Genomic DNA, 26,192 nt, shown 5'->3' with positions numbered 1-26,192 from the left:
ATGAAGCATGTGGCACAAATCCACGCATATTGGTGCAAATCAACGGTTCCCGACCGCCTGTGCGTGGCAAGTTTCCTGCCTGTCCGCCAGATATATTAGAATGTTATATTCAAATTCCAAATTGCGAGAAGTTGGACGCTTGTCCAGTAATTACAGAAATAAAACATGAAATTTGAAATTGTTTTAGAAGTTACGAAAGCATTTGTCATCGTGGCGTTTTAATAGAGAGAACATGGGCTACTTTCGCAGTAGCCTACATTACAATGGTGAAAGTATTGTACGAAACTGTTTAAAAGCAGCCTGCAACTCGTTTCCGACAAGTTATATGTGCAAGCTAATATGTCTTACAAACTTCGTTAAATTCAAACAGTTGGCAGTATAATAGAGACCGCAGCAAACACAGCAGAGTCGCATTTCATTCAAAGGATATCGAACGACCACAATCGAGTTAGTGGCATATAACAGGACTTCGCCTTGCAGAAAGTTCAATAGTACCACGTAAGGATATCTAATATCAGAAAGGCTGCCTTAAAGAAAGCTTCCAATATTGCGTTCGAGCTGCATACATTTGTCTCAAGTAAATTTAGGGTGAATTTTGGTTTTTGAAAGTTCACCGGACCGCGAGGTCAAAAAGGTTGAGAACCACTGGTGTAAATGACATCTTCGAAGACGCGATCAGCCCAAGTCGAAAAACATTAAATTATCTTTAATTTGATATAGAACTGGCGTTTTGTTCTTTGTGGTCGCATAAGAAGTACATACTTAAACTTTTCACGTCACTGAGAATGATGTGACGTCATAATGAGTGATATTCGAATCACGTAGGCCCAACCCATCGGTCGTCCGCACCATAAATCATCAGCCTCAAGTGCCGGCTCCCATTTAGCACTGGTTACAACTGTATTTTGAGGATTGATCAGGGATTGCATGACAGACACAAAAGTCAATATAACAGGACGTGTAACAGCCTGTCGAATAAATCCCCGCAGATGCCGCCGCGAAAATATGAGTCGCGCGTTTCTCGGAATACGCGAAGATGATTGATAACACCCTCCACTCTAAATCCACTTGAAGAATGGGCCTTGACATCAGCGCGCGGTACGACTAATCCGGTTTTCCTTAAGCAATTTGAGACACGCCCCCCCTTGACGAGTGTACAACATCACACCCTCCACCCCTGTATCGTCGAATCAAAGCACATTAAAAAGAACGACCACAGCGCTTGCTATCAACATGGCAGGCTGTAACTGTTTCGAGAGTTCAAAACAAATAAAAATTTATATCGGAATACGCACATGCTAACTACATATACCTGTAAATCGCGCGAAGCGTGAACAAATTTTTCAGGTCATTGAATATTTTGTCAAAAATATTTACGCGCATAGTCTGTGTATGCGTATTTTATCTATTTTAGTGTTTTTATCCCTTCTATAGGTCCACTTCAGTTGAATCTCAAATTGGCCACACCGTAACCTAAATTGGTACCCATTTCAGGTAACGCACACCATTTAAAATTAGCACTTCTTTGTGGGCCGCACAATGTTTCTGTGCGGGTCGCGGATTGTACACCTTTGCAAATTGCGATGGCCGGTCGATGACGCACATCTTTGGCTTGATTTAGAATGTGTACCTATACAAGTACATCCGATTCCGGTTTGGTCCTGTATTTCAGCACGTAACGGGGACAAGCCTATTTCGCTACACCCGAAATTCAAATTTAGGAATCCCTATTACATCAAACGACGATCAACGAACCCGATTTCCGGTTGCCAAGCCTGTAGCATGCGAGCAAATCAAATTACTCTACCTTGCTCGAATCGGGCATTATTGCAGCCATAACGAAGGCTGACATTTTTCACTGATACAAACCGGCAGTGGGTTTTGGCTACGGCTTCAAGCCTGGTAGCAGTTCGCACATATATTTTTATTATTCATGGTGTTTCGACTACATTGCTAATGGTCATTTTAGACCAGGCCGATATTCCTTAATATTTTCATACGCAATAACGCCACACATAGTTTGTAAGCCATCTTAGGCCTGCGCAGGCAAGCAAACCACCGCAGGTAGCATCAGCCGTTCGAATACATTCCGGTGCGGTTTGAAAACATGCGACATTCGCGAAACGAAAGATCACGAAACGGCTAATTTAAGACAGTCAGCGGCGGGCGTTTAACCACGCGGTCACGTGATCGCGCGAAATCGCCACCCAAATCCGTGCAGCGCTGATGGCCGTTCGCAGTTTGGGAACGCGTGGAAGTTTTGGACGCGTTCCAAATGATGCAGCAACGGAAATTTCACTTTTGATTACTGCGAGCCCTAACAGTGATTTCATGATATGTAACTACGCTTGTGCTAATGTTAAATCAAAATCGATCATGTTCACAAAAAGATATATTTACGTAGCGTAGAAATCAATTGCCAACACGGCTAATGGTCGTTACTGCACTGGGAATCACACAGACAAATGTAACTATATGCCATTACAATCGGTCGCCAAATATATTGCATGCACCAAATATCTAGTTCAGTTATTGACTGAGGTCATGACGCCCAATGCACTGTAACCATCACATTCGCGTACCGGTATCAAACATAATCACGCTGTCAAGAAAGAGCAAACAACATAAAACATGACCGTCGCCCATGGCAATATGGATGAACATTGAATATATCGAACAATATAATAATATCATTGAAATCACGAAGGCCAACCTATGCGATCCGTTACGTGGCGCAATTTTGCCGCGACACCCGTAATTAGCGACGGCAACAGGGAAATCAACATATCCTACGAGGACAGGTTTCACAGTGTTCAGATGGTTAACGCAACCGTCGCACATTGCCGAATTAACTTCCAGGCTGGAGCTAACAGTCCTACTAGCTACGCGCACTGCTAGATTAAGTCGTATGTCCCATATGTTTTGTTCTATCAACATTCAACATCCATCGATAATGAGTTGAACTAGGCAAGAAACTAAATAGCTAATTAAATATAGTTGATTGAAAGGAGGTCTAAGCCAGTATTTCTAACGTTTTTAGCGCTCGTACCCCTCGAGATTTCAATAAAATTTCTCGCACCCCCTGTCCTTTTTCAACACAAATTCTGGTGGTACCTATACTAAAATTAAAGTTTTTGGGTTGAATAAATACGCCCGGAAAATATTCCACTTTTTGTTGGTTCGCAAAAAAAAATTGCAGTCGAGATAGCGTATAGGCCTAATTCATTTCGTTCACCATGATTTGTCACTTCGTACCGCCCGAGGGGTCAACGGACCCCTGATTAAGAACCCATGTTCTAAGATGTTCTACCCTTCGTCTTTTTTTCGCCGCCATGTCACTCAAAATCACCCCCAGTAGGTAATATCGCCAAGGATATCCAGATATCCCCGAATATCAACCACTTTGTGAAGCGGGACCATAGGCAAAACTTTACCGGGGACACTTGTAACAGATTACGTATGCGCTCAATGCGCGTACGTGCATTGCAACAGCCACCGCCAAATGCGTATCACGAGTTTTTGCGTCATTCGGTCACACGCGCAACGCGAAATGCGAATCAAAATAGCAAATATTGATACAAGCCGTTACCGTCCGGCTAAAATACCAGAGACGGCGCTGATAGTATAAAAAGGTATCGCCTAATCACCGAGAAAACCTCTCATTACGGGCTGTAACGATGAACTTAAAGGTAAAGAACAGGCGATAAGGTACGAATCACAGAGCACACGCGCTTCAACTTTAAAGATATGAAGAATTATTATCATCAAATTCGTGAATCACGTCGTTAAGATTTACAAGCTATTCGAAAACGCGATATCGCGATCAACCGAAGACGACCTATTTTTACTCGAGGCATCGGCTAATAATGGAACAATCGCCGTATAAACATCCGACACTTTGTTGCGTCATAAGAAAGCGCCTATATATAGCCTGCAAATATACGAGGACAATGGACCGCGCGATGGTAATAAAGGCGAAGAGCCGATCGGCAGCGCGTTTTACGCGCCACAGCGGCGACCTTTCGAACGCGCAAGGCCCGTAAATTCGCACGGTTGGAGTCTGTAAGATTCAAATAACTTTTAATTGCTACAATTGATAACGGCACGTGAATTCCCGCTTGCATAAATGCGATCAAAAAGGTGTTTTTCTTTCGTATCTCTTACATCAGGGGGCTGGAAACCTTTTTCGCTTAAAATAGATTTTTTTTGCGTGCTGACGTTCAAGGACAAGGTACACAAATCTTCAACATCGGAAATATATTCCAGGTCACTGTATGTTCAGGAAAGAGCCCCCAATAAGGCAGCAACACACACATTTTGAAATTTCCATCTGTGACCTTGACCAACATAATTCTGAACCCTCAATTTGCAAAAGCACACAAGCTTTTCACGGACCACAGGCCGCCGATCGCTGTCCCATAGAGTGTACCGTGGGTAGTCCGTATGTCTGACCCACGCACTTCCGCACTGAACCCACGACTGGCAACGATTGACAAGCCACCAATAAACCAAGTCGTTCTCCGTTGTTTTAAGGAGTGGACACTGGACAGACAGTGGACATATCATCATGCAACAGTTAGGTTGCGATTTAGGGTTAGGTTAGGGGGTTATAAAGTCACGTGCTCAAGCATCGCATGTTCGACTGTCGTTTATGATTGTGCCCATGCTCAAATGTCGGGTAACCGTTTTTAGTTTGGGACGCATTGACGAAGATTCGCTCGCACGTAGCAGTACTATTTCAGTGTAAACGAACCCTGTAATAGTAGTGATTATATACGAAATGAAGTATACCTGAGCCATCTTCGATGGTGATAGTTCCTGGTTCGTACCGGTCCGATGATCCTTTCGGGGTCGGCACCGGGTCGGACTGGTTTTGCCTTATCCTGAAATAAACGATACCTCTTTTGAATACACAGTAAATTGCCTTACTTGTGCCTATCAATTTTTCGATACGGAGGTCAAAAGGTAATAATTTCACGATCGGAACCTGGTGAAGGCGTCGTTGTGTCCTGTGACTTAATCAGAGGAAACAAGGCGCTCAAGCCACCTAATTTTAGATTGCGGTTATTATGACGTCATATTCGTAGATCACATATAGTAGATCTGTGAAGATATCAGATTGGCGAAATTTTTCGACATAAATAATGCATGCTGGGCTGGATTCCATATCCAGCATTAAAGTGGTGCGGAGCTGGCTTTATTTTTTTCTCCGTCGCAAAAAAGGTACATGTTATCAACTTTTCACACCATACGCATTCTCATGAGGTCACAACGAGTGATGCTCGTATACAGTCGATTCTGCATCGAATCACACAGGGGCTGGATTTTGTCCAGCTCGGGACAAAAAATATCTCGCATCATTCACTAAGTAGCGGTGTTGGTGAAGGTATCTCTTGTAATTTGTTATTTATTGCCGCTATAACTTTCATGGAAGCTGTATGCACGGGATATGCTGAGATAAACAGCCTGCGCAAGTACATCACATGTGCCGGTACCACACGCCATGATATATAGACAGAGCGCGTCCATCGCAGCGCAAACGGTGTAACAGAATTATCATGTGAGCGCAAAAGGTTCAACAACATTGGAAGTTGGTGGTTAACAAAACAAACCCCGACGCAATAGAATGGGAATTTAAGATTGAAATGTGCTAAGTTGCCGCATGTAGAATCAGCGCTCACAATACCACGATGAACGATTAGGCCGCCGCATCAAATTGCAAGCATACGTCAAACAATTTAGCGTGCACCGTTAACAATACAGGCCTTCTCGGAAACGGCGTATCACATTCAGGTTAGCGCCGCGCTCCCTGTCAAACTTAATATCGCAAAATATATTACGCAGCGTCCCACAGCTAATATAATAACTCTACAAAATTTAGCGCAGGCTCGATGTTGTTCTGCGCACCGACAACACGCATATTACCGGGAAGCGAACCAAAGGTACGAAAATCCACAGTAAAATTATTAAATTTCGGGTTAAAGCAAGGCTTCAGTTCACAGATCCCGGAGCGTCTCAATTACCCATTTCGGTGACGTGTTCTGACGTCACAATCTATTTAAAACGACAGCGGCTTGAAGCGATCGTTCTCAATACGGGGATAGGATTACGGCGCTAAGTAAAATCGTGCCGGCGAATAGGTGTGCGTTATAGCTGAGTGCAAGGTCGGATAAGTGTGGGATATAAATGGATTTCAGGCGGATTATTCGAAATGAAAATTTTCAGCGCATCTATTTGGAAAATGCGGGTTGACTCCGTATAAATCCATGGTATAAGATCACTGCGTAACTTGAATGCGTGCCTCTGGATATAACCAGCTGAAGTAGAGTTCAAGTCCAAAATTTATAATCAGTTTCCGAGTCAGTAAAAAGTAAGTATTCCAGGTCTGGATTTTTGCCTAAAAAGCTAAAAACTTTCGAAATTGCAATATGAAAAATAACTAAAAATGACAATACGCAAGGGTAAAATATTCGAGATATAGTCAGTCACCGTAACACCCGCTATCTGGCGCGGTTCTTATGACAATTTCAGCCATAAAAGCGATGATAACTTACCCCAAATTACTTTCTACTTTTCAAAATCCAACGCAAAAGTAGGTAGTTTCGCCTAAAATCTGGGGTACAATTGGTAGTCTGTAATCATGACCTCGTGAGTAAGGTAAAACCTACTTGAGTAATTCGAAAAAGTAGAAGCGGGCTACTTCGAAACTATCCGCCTGTGGATACAATCGCAGCCGCAACCTGAATTCCGCGAACAAAGTTCGAGAAATGAAAAATCGATTAAATCCTCGTCGAGATAGTGTTACATAACCGCTCGGCGGCAGGTGACGCGGGCAACAATGCAGGGGTGGATTAGCGAGAGATTTCCGAGAATCTTACAGCGATCATTCACGGGATAGCGCTTGAAATCGGCGGGTTACATCGAATCGAAAGAAGGATCTTTATATTTGCGTTATCGCGACGTCGACATTTCCGCCGCTGTTACGACGGCCCGCGACGGAAGCGCGGCAATTAAAATTTCATGAATTCGGTCGCATTAAAATTTCGATACAATGCCGCGATAAGACAGCCAAAATCGAGAATAATATCCTATTTGCTTGCGTTGCGAAGTGTGATGATATCTTCAACGATGAAGCATATGGGTATGCTATTTTCGGTACGCTGACAGGTTGGAACATGGTTAATTTGCAAAAAAATGATTTTTGATCATTCCCGCCCACGTTACCGAGGTGATACAAACCATTATGTGAAGTTCAGTGCACAAAAACCGAAATTGACGGTCCATTGACCGTAAGAGTGGAGCTACCTGGCTTTGTGACATTTCAAGAAAACAAATCTAATTTGGACGGCATCATTTCAAAGAGCAACGCGTGATATGCGCGCAAACAGCAAACAATACGCGATAGCCGTGATATAACGACATGCAACGCTTGCTACGCCGCATACACGACTGCATGACGATTGGCGATATTCAAATATTCAATTTTGTAGGGAATGCTCCGGACAGAAGTACCTCAGGATGAGTCGAGTATCGAGAGATGCCTTCGAGTACTTAAATTATGCAACGAAAATTATAGTATATTACACTGTGAACGCCTTGAAATCTTGACTGGTCATATTTCATCATCCAGAACACGTATAAAGATACGCACTTTAACGGAAATGACGTATCTGTGAAGTCATGTTCAACCGGCGCCATTGTCACGAAATGAAATAGGCATGGTCAGAAATACCAAATTATCTTTAATGTCATGTAGTACTGGCGTTTTTTTCTCTGTAGTCATATAAAACAGTGGTTCCCAACCTTTTTCGACTGATCTCCCCCTTGCCAATCTCAACACAAATTTCGCCCCCCCCCCCATATCAACGGATCCGAAAAAGAAGACGTCTAAACGGGACATTTATTGACCTGACACTGAACGCTGGTGAATTAACTAAAAATGGCCTTCTTTCCGGGGTGATCGGTTCTCGGAAAACCGGTTTCCGCGTCTGCTTTCCGTCGAGTCGACCTCTTTTTCGCGTTACATGCAGAATAAGCCGCCTCCGCGTGCATTTTTGGCCGTGTTTATTAAATATATCTCATTGGACGTTCTAACATGTGCAATGGTGGATTCAGAATCGGATCACTCAAGTTTTTTGGTCCGGCCTTAGTACGATATTGCAAACAGAGAAACAACATAATGTCAGAAAAAATGGACTATCGATACAAGCAATCGGCCCACAACCATTGACAGTTATCGCGCCGGATAGACGGACAGTAAGCTATCAAAAATGCAAGACCACGCGCGTATATAGGTAGGAGATATATAAAAACAAGCGCTGGCAGAATGCAGGGACGGACGGATGAGTGAAGCTTCGCGATTGTGAAGCGTAGATTAAGACGGCGATTCGCTGAATAATTCATGCTCGAAATAGTGGGCCCGAACGAACGTTCCCCAGAGAACGGCGCGATTACCACTTAGACGCCGCCAAATTGATAGAGCCCCGAACGCTAATCGCATCAATTCGAGGCGCGGATTTTGATACGGTCCCATACAGCAGCGATGGCGAGCTGTCATTTACACAAAACACAAAACAGCGGCTTCCTGTAACACGCCCGTCGTGGTAATGGTCACCGGGTGAAGAGCTCGCGGCATCGGCAATGCAGAACTATAGCAGTGCGATCACGCATTCTGCAAATGTTGGTTGCCCATTAATTCGGCATTTGGCGGCCCCTATTCCTAATCCTACTAACCCTAACCAAAACCAGAAACCCAATACATAATACACACGCACCAACTGTGGAGTGCTGAATTCACCAAATGCCGTATGTCACAATTCGCGCTTATAGGTTTTTTGTCCTTGATGCTACGACGTCATATACACACGGACTTATGATTTACATACACGTGATCAGTGCATTGCATATGCATACCATTTGTGCAGGATGTCCAAATGCCGCTGGAAAAGGTTTCCACTACTCCTCCAAGCTATCACGGTATAGTGCTGAGCGCCAAGCGAGGAAGCTATGGACACAAGTGTTACTGATCAGGTCTTTGATCAGTCTCGGCCGGGGATCGGACCCACGACCTACCGATCAAGACGCCGCACGCTCCCCCATATTCAGTGCATGATTCATTTTCTTGAAAACTGACAAATTTTTACATTGAAAACTTCATTTTAACGAAATCTGGACCTATGAACAATTCCAGTATTATGGTAGTAATAATTAAAATTTGTTGCAGTACAACGAAAGATTCTTTCCTACATTCTCGGGTGGAAAGTGTCTGTCCTTACTAAATAGCTTGCCAAGAATGGAGAAAGAAAGTTCAACAGTCGCGGTTGTTGGCTGGCAACAATGAAGTTGTGCGTACACTGATGGTGACACGCCGAGTTGCTTCATTCTGATAATGATGTCTACATCACAATTTTTCATCACGCGCTTTTTGATATAAGAGCTAATGCCCACGCAGTCTTGCTCCAGTTAGGATGTTGCGGTACGCTGAGCATAACACCATGTCAACCTATTTGTTTCATTTGACCGTTTACGATTCGCAAAGAGCAGACTACAACGGTAAGCCTATACAGTAGGCTACAAGATGTAAACTGTGAAATGATAAGTTCACCGACAGTGAAAACATTGACTTTGTAAACAATTTTGATAATTTGTTAAACCTAACGCTACATGTCAAAAAATAGCCCTAGTAACGAGTACCGAATTCAAGAGAATTTTGATCGACTGACTTTGACCCGGCTATAGCAGCTGAACGCGTAAGCCGTACGTAATATGCGTCGAAATTGAGTCGCTGCTGGGGTTGGGCATAACGATTAGATTATTCGAATCAGAGCGTAGTGTTGACAGCTATGATTACGATTCGTATAGTTTGAATCAGGTTATTTTGTAGTACCGAAATTATACGCCCCAACCATGAACTTAACTTTAACCCAAATGCTCAAGTGTGACATGCTCGTGTATGTATAAAGTGTACTGTACGTGTACGTACAGTGTACGTACACACACAGCCTCAGGAATTATAGTGTCTTTCCTCCCACTGTGGAAGAACTCAAAACATAGTTTTGCCTTTACGACAACATCGCAAACATGTATGCATGAGGTTATGTAAACATGTCGATTGAAGACGCGATCTATTTGTGTAGCGACATTGTAACGTACCGATTTAGTCACAGGGAACACATATGAAAAGACTTGATTTGGGTCTGGCATTATTTCGACTCCGATTTGTGACAGGTACTAGCTTTTGCTTTGCAATTTATCCTTACTATATGACGTAAAATGAATGGTACTGGAAGGAACACTCGACACGAAGCTAAGTCCTCGGTTCGGAACAGCTCTAATTTTAGCCAGCCCGCCCATTTCCTTTCCACATCGACGCGAGTCTGCCGTCACTGGACGAACTGCGAAACGAGGAAATAAACTTCCATGCTGTGCTCCAGTCACACCTGTAAGTTTCACCGAGAATTTGTCAGTTCGAATGAAATCACGCGGTCAAGCCGCGCTCAACTGTTGCGGCTGTCGTCACAGTTACGAATGCGTCAGTTGTAGCGTTGATCGTGGTAAACGCCAGCGGAATATCTTCAGGCGAACTTGACAACGCCCAATGTCATCAGAGATGCGAAGCAGAGGTGGTTGAACAAGTCATTGTTTCTACTCCGGAAGTTATTTAAACCATAACCACTTGGGTAAGCAATGAAAGTCAGAAAAATCCACATGACTACTCCGAAAAAGCAGAGGTCCTTCGTTACTGAACACTTCTGACACGAAGTTTCACGCATTTCATGAAAGACACGATAGCGCGGAAGACCATGACCTCGGCAAAAAGGTATTCGCGCGCATTCTAAATCGATCGATCCCACGGTCGTCAAATCGGGATCAAGCCGAGGGCGCAGTATAGTTTCATAGTGTAGTTTGGAGGATATATATTAACTGTAATTTTAGGGTCTCGCGGCGGTTCGAAGTAGTGAAGAATACCGATATGTAATGAGGTTTACCAGTACTTGCCAAGATTACGAGTGAATTCGGAACTTGATGAATTTTATATTAGAAATGTAAATAACTATTAATATTATTATTATGAATGCGATTCATCAACATTGTGTCAGTAACTTCGAAAATGAATGTATCGTGAAACATGATGGTGGATTGTGATATAATACTCACATTCATGTCACACAATTGGTATGTATGCATTAATGTATTCGAGTTAGGGTTATAGGTTTAGTGAATATCGGTTAGCTTAAAGGGGCACTGCACTCTAAAAATGATGTGGTCTCAAATTGAAGGGCAAAACGAAAGAAAAATTTTGGCCGCAGCCGTTTTCTTCAGAACGCCACCGTAATGGAGCTGTTATGTATTGAAATTTCCAGAGTTGCAGCACGCTCCAGCAGTCACGCAGAGATCGAACTTTATATAGTTGTCAGCCGATGCTATGTAGGAAATATGTCGTACACGCCAAGGCGGTTTAGATACCGCGTTCAACGGAAGATATCCAGTCAAGAGATTCATGTCAAAATCGGGCCTAGTGTATTCTATTTCCGTCATAACATCGGCTGACAACTATATAAAGTTCGATCTCTGCGTGACTGCTGGAGCGTGCTGCAACTCTGGAAATTTCAATAATTACAGCTCCATTACGGTGGCGTTCTGAAGAAAACGGCTGCGGCCAAAATTTTTCTTTCGTTTTGCCCTTCAATTTGAGACCACATCATTTTTAGAGTGCAGTGCCCCTTTAAGGTTAAAGTTATGGTTTAGGTCGGTTAGGGTTACAAAAGGGGCTTACGATAGGTGCCTGACACATCGTCAGGCCCGATTAGGATTCGTGTCGAATTCACTGGTAACCCATACGCCACTATACCAGCAAAACTCTGCATATCAATACATCGATACACATCGCCGTGACTTATTATGCAACTTCAGATCCATACACGGAAGTAAGGCGACTTGGAACGAACCGGTGCGAAGTTCGAAGCAGCCAGAAGAGTAAACTACGCGTTTACACCGCGGCATACGCGGTGCGCACGCTGATTACGTAACCCGCGCATGTCTCTGACGTAGACAAGTTTAATTGCAGACGACCGGCGTATAATTTCTAAACAGAACGGACAACGTCACGCAGCCTATATATATAAATGCCGCGAATACCAATCCACAAACGCGTCACGTAATGGCACCCACGCTGTCGCTGTGACGGCATCAAATCAAGACTCACGATGCGAGATACGAGTGCATTTGTCGAGATGATTGGTATCCGATTGCGGTAAATCGATAACGTCTGCACTTTTGACTAGGGCACAATGATTTTTCTCGAGCAGGCTACTGAAATTATACACTCCTTTGCCACTAAGAGTTTATTTATCAACGAGAATGATAGTCTCGACACGATTTTCCACTTTGGAAGGTTGGAAATCTCGATTGGTCGCATCGCAGCATACGAAACTTGTGCAAAGCTATGCCTATAGTGGGAACAACGCAAATTGTATCGCCGAAATTTTAAAAAATTGGATTTAAAAGTCTTCATAGCTTTCATGTACGAGTTGTGGGCTACTTTACACAGTTTGGTGCAACACATGCAGCATTGCGAAGTACGCCAAGTCCAAAGTATACCACAAGCTCTGTATTACGGCACCATGCAGAAAAACACGGGTCAAATTTCCAAATGAATTCAAAATTTGATGTTTCATTTCTCTAATTCAGGGGTCACCAACCTGGTGCCCGCGGGCACCAGGTAGCCCGCGAGGACCAGATGAGGGGCCCGCGAGCCTGTTCTAAAAATAGATCGAATAGCAGCATTTGCCAATATTAGTCAGATTATCACCAGTGAGCCTTTAAATATATAAATTGAGTGATTTAGCTATAATTGTTTAAATCACTCTGTAATATGTGACTTAGAAATGACAATACATATATAAACCACTTAAAATGATGATATCAAATATACCCAATTACAATTAGTAATATACCAACATGTAGTAGAATAACAAGATATCGAAGACATATAATAGGCCAACGGAGTACTGTTCATACAGGCGATATGACGGCATGCCATCCACGGTCTTCTTGAAAGGATGAGGGGTTGGATGATGGGAATGGATGTTTTGATTTAAAAGAATATATTAGAAGTCTTATCGCTATGCGATACCTGCCCAGTGCTATGCATATCAAAGCGGAAATTGTGTCTGACACGGGTAAACGACGGGAGTAAATGGTAGCCCGTCGCTTCAATCAGTACCCAAAAGTAGCCCTTGGTTGCAAAAAGGTTGGTGACCCTTGCAGTCTAATTAATGGACAAGCCTCATCTCGTTACATCTTGCGATCGCGATATAAATATGCAACATGTCCGGCGGTTGAGAACCACCGCCTAAGACAGTGGTCGGGAACCTTTTTTGTCCGAAGAGCCATATTGGCCCTATTTTTTCCACCTCAACTCCCAAAGAGCCATACATGCCAATCAACTGTTACGTCACAATTGAAAATGTATGACGTCATGGTAGCACTAATTCGAACTCACTACATGGGATTCCTCGTGTGCGCCATATTTTCTGAGTAAAATCTGGTATTTATTGTTCGGAAATAAAGGTCAAAACGAGAGGTATAGAGCAGACGGGCCAAGCCTAACCCTTGATAACGCAATTCATATGTAGCTTAGAATTTATTTCAACTGATATTAATCGAATGTGACTGTCACACTGATTACGAAAATCTATATACTTATCGACTTCTCAAAGTATTCGGCGGTAACATAACGTTGAGCTACCCGCCTACATTTTATCGCCGGCACTACACAGAGCTATACTTACCGATCAAGAACGTGGATAGCTATGACGTTGTGTGTAATTCGAGCTGGTAATTGTCACATTCACAACAGTTCATTTTGCGACTTAGATCAGGAAGACAATGCGTATTTGAAAACTGCGTTTTGAAATGGGCGCTGCCGTGTCTGCTATGCTCTTTGATTAATCAACGTATCGCACAATTCAAGAGTTCGAGTCGGGTACATAGAATTCGCGAGTGATATTGATCGCCGGCGTGACAGTAACTTAAATTTGGTGATTTTGAAAAGAGAGGGTCCGAGCCCCTAAACTTAAAGACAACATTGTCTTTACCTCTCAAAGACATGTTTGTACTGCCACGAGAATAATTATTTTGGCCGTGATTAACATTTACCAACTACTCGTTGCAATATTGATCAATTCAACACAAAAATAAATATTTGGCAAAGAGCCACGTCTTATACCCAAAAGAGCCATATATGGCTCGCGAGCCATAGGTTCCCGACCACTGGCCTAAGACTTTCTTCCACTGAGTATTCCATTCCCTACTTTCTAATCGAGGCCAACATCTGACCTCCGCGAATACATCGGGTGAAAAGGTCATGTACATGTGACGTCACACGAGAACAATTATCGCACTGAACAACGGGGAAACTGGAGAAAGACAATTTCATCGATTCGGGCCGCGAGATGACGCAATAAATTGGGCGTATTGAGAATGGCAGTGCAAAAATCGCACGTCAGAAAAAAGCCATGCCAGCGCTTGGAATCGCGGTCATCTCATCCGTGAAATCAAGTTACGCGGTACACATAGCTGCCGCATGCAAAGGTCGCGAAAATTTAGGCAGCGTAAATTTACTTGCTCTCGCGAAGGCGCGCATGTCACACGCCGAGCATACACGCCGCGCCATGCGCGGTGAAATCGAGATGTCTGTATAACCCGTGGACCGGACATATGACCATGTGACACTTGCAGAATGCGGCACTTTGTAATGCATGCGGGTTAGGGTTAGATATATGATTAGGGTATACATTAAAGGGGCACTGCGCTCTAAAAATGATGTGGTCTCCAATTGAAGGTAAAAACGAACAAAAATTTTTGGCCGCAGCTATTTCCTTCAGAACGCCACTGTAATGGAGCTGCAATTTATTGAAATTTCTACAAGACCAGCTGCCGCGGCTGCTTAACCCGTTACATGGCACGATGTCTTCATCGCCGCACTTGCTCGACGCGATAAGGCAGTCACGCAGAGAACGAAACTAAGACACACTTCCTTCATAACATCGGCTGACAACTATCTAAAATTCGTTCTCTGCGTGACTACCTAATCACGTCGAGCAAGTGCGACGGTTAAGATATTGTGGCATGTAACGGGTTAAGCAGCCGCGCCGGCTGGTCTTGTAGAAATTTCAATAAAATGCAGCTCCCTTACGGTGTCGTTCTGAAGGAAATGGCCGCGGCCAAAAATTTTTGTTCGTTTTTACCTTCAATTTGAGACCACATCATTTTTAGAGCCCAGTGTCCCTTTAAGCTTAATTTCCGGGTTAGGGTCAGTTTTGGGGTTACAAAGTCACATACTGAAGTTCCGCATGCTCAAATGACAGTCAACTATCTGTATGCTTGAGTCAATTCATCTGTCGACGACACAGATGATTTCATAATTTTCAAAACCTTGTCGCTGTCCCGCAGAGATGAGCGGATTTGAAATTTCTATGTCCTAATCCAATCCAAATCCGAACCTTCAAATCCAAATCCAAATCCTAATCCATAACTTTTTCATATTCAAGTCCATGTCCAAGTCCATTGTCCAATCCTAATCCGATTCCAACTGGAAATTCAGAAAAAATACTAATTTATGCAATGGAGGGATTCGAAAATTTTCTTTCGCAACCAACGATTCACTTGATTCAAGATAACTTAGTAACCATAGGTACATTAATAACTGATCTGAAAATAGTTTGTCGCCATTCGCCACACGACATTTCATTCTCCCAGAAAATAGGTAAATCCAATCCAAATCCTAATCCATTCTGAAAAAATGTCTAATCCAAATCCAATCCAAATCCGACAAAATTTCACAAATCCTGTTTTTTCAAAACCTAATCCTAATCCATGCTCATCTCTGCTGTCCCGGTTTCAGAATAAAGTCGAAATGACAATTAATAATTCACTCACTAACATGTCCAGCCCAGCCATATCTGATAATGAAAGAAATGACTAGTCGACTTACGAGCATGGGAGTTAGATTCAAGTTGGAATTAGGGTTACGGTAACGGTTAATTTGGGGATTGGACAGGCGCAGGATTAGTCAGAAGTGTCCAAGTCAAAAGAAATCAAAAGAAATCCTTCCTCCAAATCCGATTCCGATCCGGCTAAAATCTTCAAATTCGTCAAATCCAAATCCACGCTCCGATGCTCATAGATATGCCCCATGCAGACAACACGCTTAACTGGCCCAGCTGGGGATTGGCCCGCCGTGATTGCATACGATACACGAATAAGGCGCGCTACTACACATTTTAAATCAACTCCGGAAACTCACTTCAAAGAGTCCAAGTCGAGGTCGTCGTCGAGTGACCGCGTCGCCTCGCCGTCTGCCGGATTTTGTCCGGCGGCGAGATTGCGGCTCCGGTTTGAGAACATGGCGCTGGAGGAAGAGGACAGCAGCGTAGTGCTGCCGGTGGAGTGTCTCACCATGAAGCGAAATTGCGGCTGCATCCAGATGCGGCGCGCGGGACCCTCGTGAGCTGTCATTTCCACCTGTGCGAATACAAGATAGTCACACAGGGCAGGAAACTCGTTGTTAACCCTTTTTAGTTCATTAAAATCTGGTGTTTCGTTTCGAAATGCAATTGAGGTAATGTTTTAATCTGTTTGGCATAACGACAGGAACTTTGGCAAGGACCGGCGGTTAAGAACCACTGTCGTAACCGACGCACCGAACTTGCTGACAATTCGAACATGGAGACAAAGACAGCTCGTAGTTGTCACATGACGTCACAATATCTGTATATAAGCAACGCCAGCCGCCCGTAATGGCACCCTCAGACTCGGACAACTAGATAATTCTAGTTGAAATGTGGGTAGTTTAATTCTAATCTAATTTAGAAAAAATGTAGCTACAAATCTAATTCCAATCTAATTTGGGAAAGCTAAAAACTTTCCGGTTGCCAAACTGTTTCGTAGGTAAATGGGTCACGGTGCAAAAATACCTCGTTTTGACCCCGCTAATAATTTTCTTGCTGTTTCAATTGTAAATGCGAGATAAAGAGGGAAGCATCTTTAGTTGACTCCATTTTTAGTATGTGGCGTCGTAAGCTGATGTTCGGAATCATATCCAAAGCTGAACATACCAGCGAATGGAATAGGCGAATTAATCATGCGTGAAATACTGAGAGAGAAGAGAAACAAAAGACAGTGATATCCGAAATACATAATGTATATATGCGGAATGAAAACCGGAACAAGATAAGTCGACCACTTCTCTTATTCTTCCCGGAAACTCCCGCGAATTCGACAGTTACGAAACGAAAATTAACCGTGTGTCAGCATTGCCCCGGAACAGTCTACACTCACAAAATCCCAACTTGCATTACATAACCAGTAAGCAGCCAAACTCCAACGAATTTGAATACCGAATCACACACAATGTACACTTGCACAGTTCGAAATAGCTTGCTGAAGCAAAACAACAGCGTAACAACAGCTCGCAAGCAATGGCAGGAAGCAGAGATGCCATCCACAAGGAAACCATAATGACGAGAGACGCCTATACAAGTGCAGCGGCAACAATAATAAGGAAAAGAATACGGTTTACAGACAGGCGCCAATCCACTTCTGACGCGTGTATTGCCATATAAAAGATGACATTACGACACGGATTTCAAACCATAACAGGCACACGGGCATAGAAAGTGCGCGGTGTACGCATATCAACTTCACAGATTTTTTTTACCAGTTTGGTTATAATTAGAATTACCGAGTTCACACAAACTTTTAGAATTATAAATTACAATCAAGGTCAGAAAGTAATACAACAAAAATGAAGTTTGGTTCACATCATATTAGAACTCACGAGAATGGAAAATGTTTGAACACCAACCTCGTCTCGTGTCTCACTATATGCAGTTCACCTGTAGCATTTTTGAGGAATACCAAAAATTAGATTGCAATTAGAGCATAATTTATAAACATTCAACAAATTAGATCAGAATTACATCACGGGCATTTCGCTCAGGTTAGTCAAATTAGAACGAAGTTCAGAAAGTTAGCTGATCTGGGAGAATGGTAATCGTGTGATTAAAAACTGATAATCGATAGGCAGTTTAGGCGGATATCATAAAGTTAGCTGATCCGTAAGTATGCTAATCGTGACATTAAAAATTGCTAATCCGGACGCACAAAGTTGGATAAGGTTACGCGCGATGATTTATCCCGACTCGGTACTGTTAATCAAGTGCTGTTGCATCATAATGCGGAAACGTGTTGTTGGCTGTCAATTGTCAGGTTGTTGAATGAAACGGCAGGCTGCTGATACTGTAATAGGTAGAATTATCGTCATCGCGAAATGAAAGTCGAGTAGTACCGTATAGCGAAGAAACGGATTATAGAATATTGATAGATATATCGCTCTGCAATGGTGCGTACATTATTGGGTGATTGTCTGGTTGTTTAGTGAAGCCATTACATAGGGGACAACCGTCACGGTCATTGTCGGAAATATATTTTGCGTAGGAAATTTACGCAGTGTATTGTATGTTTTTCTTCCCGGTTTGCTAAATCGCGAGATTAAAACTCAACTTTATGCGCTGCGACCATCCGGTTCCTTAATCCTGTGTTGTTAAATCCTGATAAACGCGATGATCGACTTTTTAGTCAATCCAACTTTATGATCTTAGTTACTCAAGTCTGCAGCGCACTATCTTCCAATACCACCAAGTACAGACTCCCACGGTTACCTGCGATAGCCATTCGTCGGAATCACACGACCGCGGACTAACGTCAGAGTTGTCCGATTCACTAGGGCTCCGCCCCGTCTCGAGTTCTTCGGTGAAATCCGCCTGCTGCAATCCATGATCTCTGTAACGGAAGCTTTTAGATCATCCACGCTTAGCCTATGATAGCACATGCTCATTACGATTTGCTGCTCGGAACTGGCGACTCGGACGGTGTTATGCTCCTGGCAGTGCCCGGATACTGTCCGCCTCTCAGAGACCGCGCGCTTTTGGTGAAGCGCGGTTGAGGCTGTTGGTTTGTAGGATCTTCGACAGCTTTCCCGGCCTGCATAAAAAATAAGACAAGAGTATTGCATGTATCCACTGGATAAATGGTCGAAGAAGTCATCGTTGTTACTTTGAGTCAGGGGTCACCAACGCGGTGCCCGCGGGCGTCAGGTCGCCCGTCAGGACCAGATGAGTCGCCGCGGACGCAGTAGCTAACATTCAAATAAGAGCTTCTCTAAGTAGAAGTAGGAGCATCGATGTAAACTAGTGCTAAGTATGAGTAGAATTAGCGATTTCCAAGTATGTAAATAGTAAATGTTTAATGTCTAGTTCCGCTTAACAGAATGAATTCTAGACCTAGTCTTGCCTAAAAATGACAACTGAAGTGGAAGCAGCCAAACACACTCCAGGAAGAAGCACAAGTAGGTTTTGAAAGTGGATTTCGAAAAGGAAAGCAATTTTGGGATAAGTTTGCGTCCTTTTCACGAGTGAGACCGTCATAAGAACCAAGTGAAATATAAGCCCCTCCCGGTAACTGAATACATTTAAGGGGATTAAACCTATTTCAAATCACGTTAGTAATTTTGCGTTAGTTGCGAAGATTCATCTCACAATTTTCAAAGGAGCCACTTCTAATAACTGCTAAAAGTATGTGAGCCCTCGACAGAATCTACTTCTTGGAATCGCTCACTGGAGTAGGCTACTATTGAGACCAGGGTTGTAAGATGCAACCAAGTCACAAGGTCCCGAGTCACAAGTCAACCTCACTTTTATAGTTTTGACGCGAGTCAAGTCGGGTCATTTTTAATTCACCGCCGAGTCAAGTCCGCGTCCAAGTCCGCTAGTAAAGGGTCGAGTCCGCGGTGTTTTGACTCGAGTCAGGGTCCAAGTAATTATGTTCACTTTTCAGTTCAATCCGATTCAACCCACCTTTTTTCAACTCTGCGGTACATCCGAAAAATCTTACTTGATAACGGTTACCCTGAACACGTCATCAGCCGCGGCATGGAGAGGAAATTAACGCAATTCAACGCAGAAAAACGAGCAGAGCCCACCGCACGAACAATAAAAGATGTTTATATCCATCTACCTTGGATTGGCCCCATTTCCACCCGCTTTGAAAAACAATTGATTTCTGCTGTCGGTAAATGTTACGATACAGTCAAAACCAATGTGATTTTTACAACAACACAACTGCTCCCTTCAACACGCAAAGACGTGCTTCCTGCACTTCAACAAAGTAATGTAGTGTACGAATATAGGTGCCACTGTGATTGTGGCTACGTGGGAAGAACGTCAAGACGTCTGCAGGACCGCATAAACCAACATGTCCCCAGATTTATCAGAACACGTGCGTCACGCGATGTGAAAAGCTCACCCTTAACTCATCCACTTAAGATTGATGCTGATCGATCAAAGGCCATTAATTCTGCCATCGGCAAACATCTGTTGGATAATCCGATTTGTGCGAATAATTATCGAGACGACCGATTTCGAATCGTAGGTCGAGGTCGTTCACAATTCCATTTGTGTGCCTTGGAATCAACTTTTATCAAAATACACCAACCAAAACTCTGTCAACAAAAGGAGTTCGTGTATCACCTAAAAATAGTACATTGAACGTTCTCTCATTCGAAATTTCATGCTGGTGACGTCATATTTTGTGATACGATTGTTGATATACAATGTTCTTTCCAATTCTCTACTAGTTGCTGACGATTACCCCTGACGAGTGTCAGCCGAAAATATTCGGGTTCATTTCAATATGAATATACTATTTAACTCTGCGGTTGTGATATAGAATGGTTCGCATTCATAATATCGTAATTTTCTTAAAAGTTTCTGGCCTTATTTTCCAAGTATCAGGACTGATAGACGAAATCCAATATGGTGACTTTACTATTCTTCGAACTTACAATGAAATATCGGTCTCGGCCGTCCTAGTCTCGAGTCATATGACTTGGTTCGAGTCATGCACAATGACTCGAGTACAAGCCAAGGCAACACAAAAATTTACTCGAGTCAAGTCATTTTACGCATTTGAAAAAATGACTCGAAACAAGTCACCAAAAAAATCGCGACTCGAGTCATTACGACCGTGATTGAGACGTTTCGTTTTCTGCTTCAACTTGAAGTTGTTTTGACGTGTATTGAAGTCGTGGCTTCTACTTGCAATTGAGCAGCAGATATTTACTGCGTTACTTCAACTTTTAACTGCGTTGGCACTAATTATCAGCAAGTCGCTAGTGATTCTCGGCTATACAGAATCAATGCCCGCCTTAGTTTGAGACCAGGCCAACCGGATCACGTTTGTGACGGATCGATTTCGTCTATACATATTACATACTTTCTACTGATATAGTTCCCTGTCCATTTTCACTGCGTGCCCGTTTATATGTCATATGTTACGTATTATTATTCAGTGCCTGCATGCCTATGCCTATGCGCGAACGATTGATTGATTGATAAACTTCACCTGGCCATTTCGTCTCGTATCTATCTTCCCATTGCATAGCAATTTGATGAGTGTCTTGAAACCATGAAATATTAATAAATGCACGCACGGACCAAAGAGTCTGCATGATATTGATATTGTTCCTATATACCCGTCTTTCCTACGCAGTGGGACGCAGAAGCATATGTATGAATGTGTAAAGTAGTGAAAAAAACGAGCGTGTCCCGATTCCGTATTTAAATTCACTTTTATTTATAAAAAACATTATATTCATACTGCCAAGTTCAAACTAATTTCCCTCTCAAGATTTCCAACTGCCCAGAAAGCGCGACTGACCACATTAGGAATAGTGAAATAATTTCATCTTTGTATGGTAATCATAACAAGTCACCAGACTCGTGAACAGCGTGTCACCATGCACATGTAACACTAAAGGGTACATACCAATTCGGTTATACAATAGCAGGGAACCAAAAGGCCGATAAAATAGTCCCAGCAATCCCGGGGCCATACTTGACGCGATGTTCAACTTTGTTTGTTTGTCATTAGAACGTCACACGGAAGGAATTCTTCGTATGTTTAGTGCAGAACTTTAAAAAGCGAGCCGCATATTTCTCTAAGTACGAACATGGGTCACGACTATTAAAAGATTAAGAACCCTCGCCTTAGATATAAATACACCTTTGTTGTCATGTCGACGCTCCCGGCTAAATCGATTTGTGTGAACTAAAATGCCATGTACGCGACATCTGGTCCCACAACGCCACATATACAAACAAAACCCCCAGAAGGGCTTCCTCTGAGTATATAAACACGGATTAACGTATTATACAACGGTATAACATGGGTATAAGGGGGCACATGACCATATTCCTGATCGATAATGGATGAATTGGACATCTTGTGCTATCAGAACGGTCATGAATAATACACATCTCACAATCGCAAAGACCGAATAACTTAACTTATGCAATCAATCTGGTCGCGAAATCGCTGTGCGATTGAAATAAACCCAACACCATAAAAACCCGCAATTTCAGCGTGCTGTAAATATGTTTCTCCCGTGCCAACTAACACTACTACACTGCTGACGCAACTCGCATCGATCTTATTAGACATAATGACGTAATACACACCGATAATATCCGAGATAATCCATCTTTAAGAATGTTAAGATAATAAGATATATGCAGACAAGAACTTCAGTCATTCCGCACCGAAAAAGACAACATCGCGTCTCAAGTGTTTAGTTTACATTTGTGGCCGGGCGCATTTCCGCTCTTCTGATATGGACTATTGACAACACCGTTCAAGTGCTGTTACAATAGGAGCGCGCAATCTGCACGGTGACACAATCCAAAAATGTCGACACTCCATGCAATACAGGCAGCGCACTGAATGTACCGAGAATTATTCATCAATCACACAGCGCATCAATAGCTTTGCGTTAGCTGAATCATTTCCTAATGTCATTTCGCAGCGCGTTGCTATACGTAAGTGCATAGCACAGAAATCTATTTGCGTCCTTCATAAATCTATGACCGACATGCATAATACATCAGCAGGGTCATTGATATTGAAATCACGAAAGGAACAAAACATAACCTAACCAATTCACAAATTGCGTACCGCAAGGCTTCTCACTGCGGCCTATTCTATTCCATTCCCCACATACCTCGCTAGTGTCACGGCTGTTTTGCGCAGCATGGCACAAGGCGGACTGCGCGGAGCCGGCGGAGGTGACGTTGCGAGTCCGTTGAATGCGTTTTCTTCTGCTGTCATCAACTTGTAAGAGCGTGCTCGCCGGCGGAAGAGGTAAATTTACATCATCCCAGGACACCGATCTGATGTGGAAATATTGGAAATTACACACTCAAACATCATCATGATCATCTAATTAAATTTTTTATCAAATCAACACACCACAAGATTGTGATTTAATGAGAAGATAGAAGGGTGCCGAAACGACTTGGAGTAGGCTTTTAATCAGACATTTCTTGGCGTACAGCATGTAAATAAGAGGTATGCACACTGGATAAAAGAAAGGATAACATAAAAGGATAACATATGTCAGATTCTGGTCCGATAATCTTAAGGGCTGACTAAGTGAGTAGTATTGATAGATGTACCCAGAGGCGGTTGTTGCATTCATGGTATTTGTCGACTACTATGGTCATTGACATCAGGCCGATTTTCTCAATTTTTATTCCGTAGATGCCGACTCGTAGCTTGGCCCACTTCTATGCTTTTATAAGACACCGCTTACACGGATGAGATGGCGAGGAGGGGCCTAGATAGACCCCCAACACTTAGGTACAAGTCCTGCAGCCGACCTCAGTCGGATTCGAGCCCGCAACCCATTCGTGTTGCAGCTGTGGATTATACCACTAAGCTATCCCGCCACTTACTCAGAAGCGGTCTCCGGTCTGTAATGATGTACCGTTACTTTTCTGGAGTACCCAGTAGCTTTTGCCTATACTTGTGCTCTTACTGAACCGGCTATGTTTTTTGACTCCATTCACGTCTACTTACCAGTGTTTTGGGCAAGCTTACATGCATACATTTTTAGAAGTAGAAAGTCGATGCGGGAAAGCGAGCATCACTTATGAATGAAATTGTAGCAAGAATGGCGTGAAATAGCCCCCGCATCGCTGTGACTGAATCTATTTTCGGAAGATTCTAACTATGTGTAGTGTCATTAGGTCGTTTTGCGTTCGTCACACAGATAGATCTTGCCATTTCGAAAGCAACCATTCAATTGTTAATTGTTAAAAGCATGTACTGTTCATACCTTCATTTGCTACTTCCACTTGAAAGAGCTGTGACATGTCTTGCAAATAGCTACTTCTACACGCAATTGAGTATATATGTACGGCGTTACTCTCAATTCTACTAGTTCGACAATGGTGACTACTTCGATTACCCCGGCATGTACCACACCAGACCGGCTCTTTATAAATAAGTCGTACAATTCTCAATATTTTGACATCTTCCAAAGGGTTGTCACAGCGGATCAATCTTACCACTATAGAAATAAGTCAAACAATACTCCTAGTCCTACAAATCGGGTAAACTGAATATTAACGAACATGGATGGAGTATACTGTATATCCGACAACTAATATAAATGATACCGCAACCAAGTATGTTTGTCAGCGATACGTCACAATTGCGTTAGGGCATCAAATCGTGCTGGCGTGAGCAGCTAATAATCGCGGGCGTTACGAAACGAAGCAGGGTTGGTCAATTGGTGGTTCCTATCGCAATGGAAGTTTGGTCTCGGATATTCAAGCCCGAACCCTGCAGTCAAACTTTCAGCTCGATTTTGACCCGGAAAAATCGTGTTTTAGAACGATTGAAGTTCTCCGATTCATACGTAATATGGCTTTGAAATAAAGCCATTAGACGAGTTCACGATGGTCCGACTTATCCTAGACTACATTGTGCAAAATTTTCTGCCAGGGACACCCGATCCGAATCATATCCCCGATATAAGCACACGGAAAAGGGCAGTACAAGAAAAATGACGCATGAATGCGCTTAGGTTCGCCAACAACCCCAATGTAACTGTGGAATCCAGGTTTGGCATACCATACCAAGATAAGTTTCGATCATCCGATACCCGCATCGAGATGATATCTAACACACACGCCTGATGTATGCAAATAATTACTATTTTTACATGAGGAATATGAATCAGCTTACAGAAAACAAAACGTGAAAATAAGTCTGTTTGTAATAGATTTCCATACTCGATGATCGAACCTAAACCGAATGCAGCGTATTAGCGGCGTGATCCGTTGATTTATATAACTACAGGAAAATTCGACCGTTTTGTGTAAGTACTATAAAATCGATACAACGTGACGATGTGGGTAAACGAAGATTACTCTGATAAGTGATCATAGAATTCAACTCGGCAGTTACTACACAAATTAACGAGAGAACGTAGGAAGATTACGCATTTTAACTACCCAGCAAGCTGAAACATAGTTAAATGACGTGATCTCGTCACGGAATTTCGTGGATGTGACATCTTTGCTGTAACAATAACACAAAATGCATCAATTACCTTTGTACGGACCATTGAAATGTCGGCCGGTAGACAATTTCAACGGGGGAATCTTCTGAAATGTTCTTCAGGCCGGTGAGAGGCTTCGGTTGGAAGTGATACTCTATCAATTGCCTGGCGGTGGTGAAAATAACAAGGCACTGTCCACCTTTTGACGACGTGGGTATGGGAGACCTCTTGCTTACGTCGTCGTGTCCGGCTGAATGAAAACCCAAAATCTGTACTGGCAAAGCTTGAAATGACTTGCATTTAAGGTTTTTGAGTGGCACATCACGTAATTTTTGTGTTATTTGCGGATATACGTTGTTGCACACAACTTTCGAATTGCTGCATTATTGTTCTCACGCAAAATAGATGCATATTTTGTGTTAACTTATCGACGTATATGCTGTTGCTCAAATATGATACCTATATGTTATATTAACATCCGTTTTCGAATTGCTCCATTAATGTTGTAAATGCCAAAATAAATATTCGGGTTGGTTGATCGATTGTCACTAACCTAGTTGCGTAATGGTGCGCAATGTACATTGTAAAATGTAGGCTACAATTGTACATACATAATGCAGCAGACGCGCCATGACTTACATAAGAAAACTAGATGAGCTACCACTGAGGATTTGCCATGCCGTAACAGTACACGCTGAACGGTATGATTTCAGATTAGTCACGCGTC

General features: G+C 42.9%; 1 protein-coding gene and 1 long non-coding RNA gene across 3 annotated transcripts in view; both read right to left on the bottom strand.

Moving 5' to 3' along the window:
- The window catches only part of LOC145447383 (BCAS3 microtubule associated cell migration factor-like), a 100,349-nt gene that overhangs the window by 23,346 nt on the left and 50,811 nt on the right, over positions 1-26,192 (bottom strand). The window contains exons 17-23 of one of the 2 annotated variants that reach the window (XR_013917547.1): positions 25,517-25,715; positions 23,120-23,288; positions 18,905-19,047; positions 18,726-18,846; positions 16,310-16,527; positions 10,440-10,647; positions 4,792-4,883 (exon numbers count right to left, since the gene is read on the bottom strand). Coding sequence is in view for 1 of the 2 variants with exons in the window: in XM_080325811.1 (XP_080181937.1) it covers positions 4,792-4,883; positions 16,310-16,527; positions 18,726-18,846; positions 18,905-19,047; positions 23,120-23,288; positions 25,517-25,715 (942 nt within the window). In the remaining variant the exon portion in view is untranslated. Of the gene's footprint in view, positions 1-4,791; positions 4,884-10,439; positions 10,648-16,309; positions 16,528-18,725; positions 18,847-18,904; positions 19,048-23,119; positions 23,289-25,516; positions 25,716-26,192 lie in introns of those variants that run through there. The other variant, XM_080325811.1, reaches the window with a different exon arrangement.
- LOC145447399 (uncharacterized) lies at positions 232-4,785 on the bottom strand. Its single transcript, XR_013917550.1, has 2 exons — positions 644-4,785; positions 232-538 (listed from the first exon to the last, which is right to left on the bottom strand). It is a non-coding gene; the product is annotated as an uncharacterized LOC145447399 (long non-coding RNA).

This window comes from Botryllus schlosseri, chromosome 9 (assembly GCF_051294905.1).
Source record: "Botryllus schlosseri isolate E-star chromosome 9, Bs_hap1, whole genome shotgun sequence".
In the NCBI taxonomy this organism is placed as follows: Eukaryota; Metazoa; Chordata; class Ascidiacea; order Stolidobranchia; family Styelidae; genus Botryllus; species Botryllus schlosseri.
Note: the sequence above shows the minus strand (reverse complement) of the source record. Positions and strands in the feature narration are given on the sequence as shown.